This window comes from Zalophus californianus, chromosome 14, assembly GCF_009762305.2.
Source record: "Zalophus californianus isolate mZalCal1 chromosome 14, mZalCal1.pri.v2, whole genome shotgun sequence".
Lineage (NCBI taxonomy): Eukaryota > Metazoa > Chordata > Mammalia > Carnivora > Otariidae > Zalophus > Zalophus californianus.
The window spans coordinates 76,500,248-76,505,319 of NC_045608.1; the positions used below are offsets into that span (position 1 = coordinate 76,500,248).

Consider the following 5,072-nt stretch of genomic DNA (forward strand, 5'->3'; position numbering starts at 1 on the left):
TCGTGCTCTCTCTCTTTTTCTTTCTCTCTCTCTCAAATAAATAAATAAATAAATCTTTAAAAAAGAAGTAAAAGAGGGCGCCTGGGTGGCTCAGTCATTAAGCGTCTGCCTTCGGCTCGGGTCATGATCCCAGGGTCCTGGGATCGAGTCCCACATCGGGCTCCCTGCTAGGCAGGAAGCCTGCTTCACCCCCTCCCATTCCCCCTGCTTGTGTTTCTGCTCTCTCTGTCTCTCTCTCTGTCAAATAAATAAATAAAATCTTTAAAAAATAAAAGAAAGAAAGAAAAGAGTGCAGGATTTGAAACATGGTAGATGACGTGGACAAGCGACAAACTACCAATACTGTAGAAGAGCCCCTGGATCTCATCAGGCTCAGCCTGGATGAGCAAATTCATGTGAAAATGAGAAATGACAAAGAGCTCCGAGGCAGATTACATGCTTATGATCGGCATTTAAATATGATAATGGGGGATGCGGAAGAAACCAAGACTACTATAGAAATTGAGGAGGAAACATATGAAAAGATACATAAATCAACAAAATGGAATATTCCCATGTTTTTTGTCCAGGGAGGTGGTGGTGTACTAGTTGCCCCTCCATTAAGAGTTGGCTGAAACAAAGGATTTATCATGTATGGAATATAGGAGCTTTTGTATGATTGCCTCTTTAAATGTAGAAGACATTCAAAAGAGAAACCTGCATAAATTTTGATATTAAGAAATTACCAAGGATTCTTCCACTCCTGAAATAGGTTGATTTGCAGATAACTCACAAATTCTTAAGCTAAAGGGCATTTTAATTTTTTTCCAACCCTTTCAATAAATGTGATCACCAAGATGTAAAATAAATAAATAAATTAATTAATTAATTAAAGGGAGAGAAAATGTAACTCTTCCACATGGTACATATGAATACATAAAGTCATCACTATTGTTGCACTAATGCAACCTTACATTTTATTCCATGCAATATTAATAATAAAAATATTTGCCTGCAAATATATATTGGAAAACTGTTGACTGTCTGTCAAAATATTGGCAACACTCAACACTTAAACCTACAAGGCTGTTTGGGAATATGTCATATTTCAACACTAAACACTTAGGCCAGCTCACCTGCCTAGACATTAGCCAATAGCAAAGATACAGGGACAGCTTACAATTAGGCTAGCAAGGGTTATATACAGAACCTAGATACAAACTACTGTAGGGGAGGGGGAAAAATCTCTTTTCCTTGTACCCACCTAGGTTCTCAGCTGGGGCTCTGTAACAAAAGACAGGGTACTAAGAGAAAAGCATACGCATTTATTTCATGTCAGTTTCACGTGATTCTGGAGCCTTCCTACAGAAATGAAGACCCGAAGAACTGGTTCATCCCGAGTGTTTTATACTAGGTTAGATGAAGAGTGGGAAGTGGTGGGAAAATGTGATAGGACAAATAGGCATGAGCTAAATGGAGTAAATTGAGGAAACTTAGCAAAGCCTGTTCATTTGGATTCCTCTTGGCATCTCCTGTTCTGGGAGGTAAAGGGATGCTCCTTTCCTCCAAGTACATACAGGGAGGGTGCCTCTCACCTGAGGGTCTATGACCTGCATCAGGGGAATGTCATACAGTCCTTCCTGCACCTGTCCTTTCTCATATTCCTTAAGCTTAATATATTTAATATGCCAAGGGGCCATATTTTGCGGTAGCCTGTGGTCTGAACTCAGTCATTACAAAGTGAGTACGCTAGCAATATTCGAGTGTTGCAACAAAAAGCAAGCCTCTGGAGTTCTTATGCCAAACAAATGCCTGAGGGAGGGGTGAAGATTTAGCCACTTCTTCCATTATGGGAAATGAGAGTACAGGCTTTTGTTACTGAATCTCATGTTACAATTTCTGCTGGAGAAGGCATTTAGAAAGAGCTGAGACTGTAATCTTATCTAATAAAATGTGTCCCTGTGCAGGGGCAACTTCAAGTCCATCTGCAAAAGGAAACAGTCATCCTTTGATTTTTCTTGCCATCTTAGTCTTCCCAATTAATTAGAGCTGAAAAACGGGTTTGAGTTATACATACTTTCTCTCCACTTCAAGAAAACCTTACCAAAAATATGTATATTTCATCAAGCAAACTAATTAGGTAAATAGCACAGGGGAAGTAGGGGGGGGAGGAGGGCAGGAATTTTAACTACTGCAGAGAAGCAGCCTTTGATTACTTTAATATGCTTTAGAAGCACTTAACTTCTTTTAAAGTCATTGGGACACTGACTTATTTGTCAAAGTGGATAAATTATGGGATTGCTCTTCTCATTACTAAAGATTCATGCACAGTTCCTGGAGACATGCGACACAGGAATGGAATCAGAGTTCAAAACTCTGAGCTACCCAGAACTGTTTATGAATCTTGTCCAGGTTTGGAGTGAGGGGCTCATGCATTTTAGGTGAGGTGGCAGATTGCCATAGGGGATATTAAAAAGGCCTCAGAGATGCTGTGATCTCCTGGAATCTGGGGTGACCTGGAGGCAGGGAGAGTAGGAATAGGGGGTTACAGATGAAACAAGATGGGCAAAGAGTTGATCATTGTTGAAGCTGATGATGAGTACATGGGGGCTCGGTATACTATATTCAACACCTACTGAAATTGTCCACAATGAAATCTTTAAAAGCCTTTCAGAGGCACCTGGGTGGCTCAGTCGTTAGGCGTCTGCCTTCAGCTCAGGTCATGATCTCAGGGTCCTGGGATGCCGAGTCCCAAGTCAGGCTCCCGGCTCAGCAGGGAGCCTGCTTCTCCCTCTCCCACTCCCCTGCTTGTGCTCTCTCTCTTGCTATCTCTCTGTCAAATAAATAAAATCTTTAAAAAAAAATAAAAGTCTTTTTTTAAAAAATCTCTCAGAATGCACATGGTCAGGAAACTGAGGGGGCCAGCAAAGATGCAGACGGCAATGTGGCTGAAGGGAAAGCTCATATTGAGGGAGCAAGCAGGTCCGCTGGGCAAGTGTGGGCAGCGACTTGGTTGGTGTTTGAACTTGCTTTTTTTCCCCTCCATGGAAGGCAGGAGAGATCAGAAAGTGTCTGCCATGCCTGCCCTGAGTCAGACTGTCATGGAAGCTCCAGATGCCTTCCATGTTCCCTGAAACACTCAGTCTTTTCTTCTTCCTTCTTCCTGCTTCCCCGCAATGCTGTGTTCTCCACTCACACTTCAAGGGCGCCTCCTTATCAAATCCCATCACAGCAAGAAAGTTCTGAGCTTGTAACATTAATATTTTTAAGAAACAAGATGGTGCTTTCCTCATTTGCATCTTTGTGCTGTCTATATATGCATTTCCGGGGGAGAGGGTGGTGGGATTCTAACTGGTGGAGGGGGTGTTAAAACAGGAGTGTAGAAAGAGGTGGTATTCAGGTTCTGGCATCTGAAATGGGATTTTTTGCCCAAATACGTCCTGTTACAAACCACACTTTGTTGAGAAATATGATTCACATTTTCTTTTGTCTCCTCCAAGAGAATACCAAGAGCCTGGCCCTTGGCACCATAGGGTTTTAGGTTAAAGGTTTCCCATCGATATATAGGGGAGAGGAGAAAGTCTGTCCCTTCCACCCCAGAAGAATATGGGGAGAAGTAAGAGGACAGGGAAGGTAGAGGGGAAGGCAGATGCTAAGATCCTCATTTTCTCTTCCTCCCCCTCAAGGAATAGGCTGGAGGCAGCTTTAGAAATATCTAGAAATGTGTTAAAAAGCTGCAAGGAAGCAGGGCATCTGGCCTGCTTCCCGTTTATGGCTATAGGCTGTCTGCTTTTTCCAATCTGGGGAGAGCTCCATCAAAGTGAACGCAGGCAGGACACTAGGGTTAAGCAGAGGGAGGGCGGGTGTAGCTCCATGTGGTACTAATTGAACCTAGAAGGTCCCACCTGTATGTGAGGCTGAAGGGGGAAAATTGAAACTTAGAGAGTTTAAGTAACTTGACCCCAAATAGTAAGTGGCAGAGCTGGACTCGAGCCCTTAGCTCTTCACCACCACACAGCTTCCACTCGGCTCCCCTGCAGCTGGGTAGTGCAAGAGCAGAGCTTCCCGTGTTGGTCACAATGTCTTCCTCTGCTCAGCCCCTGGGCGTGGTCAGCATTCAGCCAAGCATGTTCCTGCTGCTCCCTTCCTCCCCCAGCAGTGGTTGCCGAAGTCCCTGCATGTCTCACATCCTTTATCATACTCCTTCCACACCTTCCCCTCACATTCATGACTCAGGTTGCAGATGTCACCTCCTGGTTTCTAGAACTTTCTATGGCTCCCCGTGGCAGTGACTTGTTCCCTCCTGTGTGTTCTCATGGCATCTCACACAGAAACATAGTTACATACTTACAGGATAATCACCTGAACTGGACTGGGCATCCTCAGTGACAGGTGAATGGCATATCCATCTCTGAGTTTCTAGCCCAGACAGGGAGTGGTGGGCTGTGGGCTGCCTTGCTTGCTTAAGACTCTTCATACTTGGGCGCCTGGGTGGCTCAGTTGGTTAAGCGACTGCCTTCGGCTCAGGTCATGATCCTGGAGTCCTGGGATCGAGTCCCACATTGGGCTCCCTGCTCAGCAGGGGGGTCTGCTTCTCCCTCTGACCCTCTTCCCTCTCGTGCTGTCTCTCATTCTCTCTCTCAAATAAATAAATAAAATCTTTAAAAAAAAAAAAAGACTCTTCATACTCTGGGGGCACCTGGGTGGCTCAGTCGGTTAAGCGTCTGCCTTCGGCTTAGGTCATGATCTCCCGGTCCTGAGATGGAGCCCCGCATGGGGCACTCTGTTCAGCGGGAAGTCTGCCTCCCCTCTCACTTTCCCTCTGTGTTCTCTTTCTGTCTCAAATAAATAAATAAAATCTTTAAAAAAAAAATACTCTTCATACTCTCAACCAGTGTGTCTTCCAATACAGCAGAGGCCAGAAAGCAGAAAATGACATTCAAAGCTAGGTTCCCATGATTAATTTGGGTCCTGCCCATCATGCATTCATGTGAGACTCTGAATTAAGACTGAGCTGTGTTTTGCAAAGGCAAGGGGCAGGGTATTCATTTTGCTGGGGTGGATCTTGGTTTTTAAATCATGACACCAATTCC

General features: G+C 44.3%; 1 protein-coding gene across 1 annotated transcript; it reads left to right on the plus strand.

Annotated features, from left to right (window-relative positions):
• The first annotated feature begins 305 nt into the window (after window positions 1-305).
• Window positions 306-614, plus strand: LOC113912237 (U6 snRNA-associated Sm-like protein LSm3). The gene has a single exon (XM_035724089.1). It carries the CDS (start codon window positions 306-308, stop codon window positions 612-614), a length of 309 nt encoding a protein of 102 aa, XP_035579982.1.
• Window positions 615-5,072: the final 4,458 nt, after the last annotated feature.

Excerpts from the sequence above, each read along its gene's own strand:
- LOC113912237 (XM_035724089.1), top strand. The coding sequence starts at position 306 with ATGGTAGATGACGTGGACAAGCGACAAACTACCAATACTGTAGAAGAG.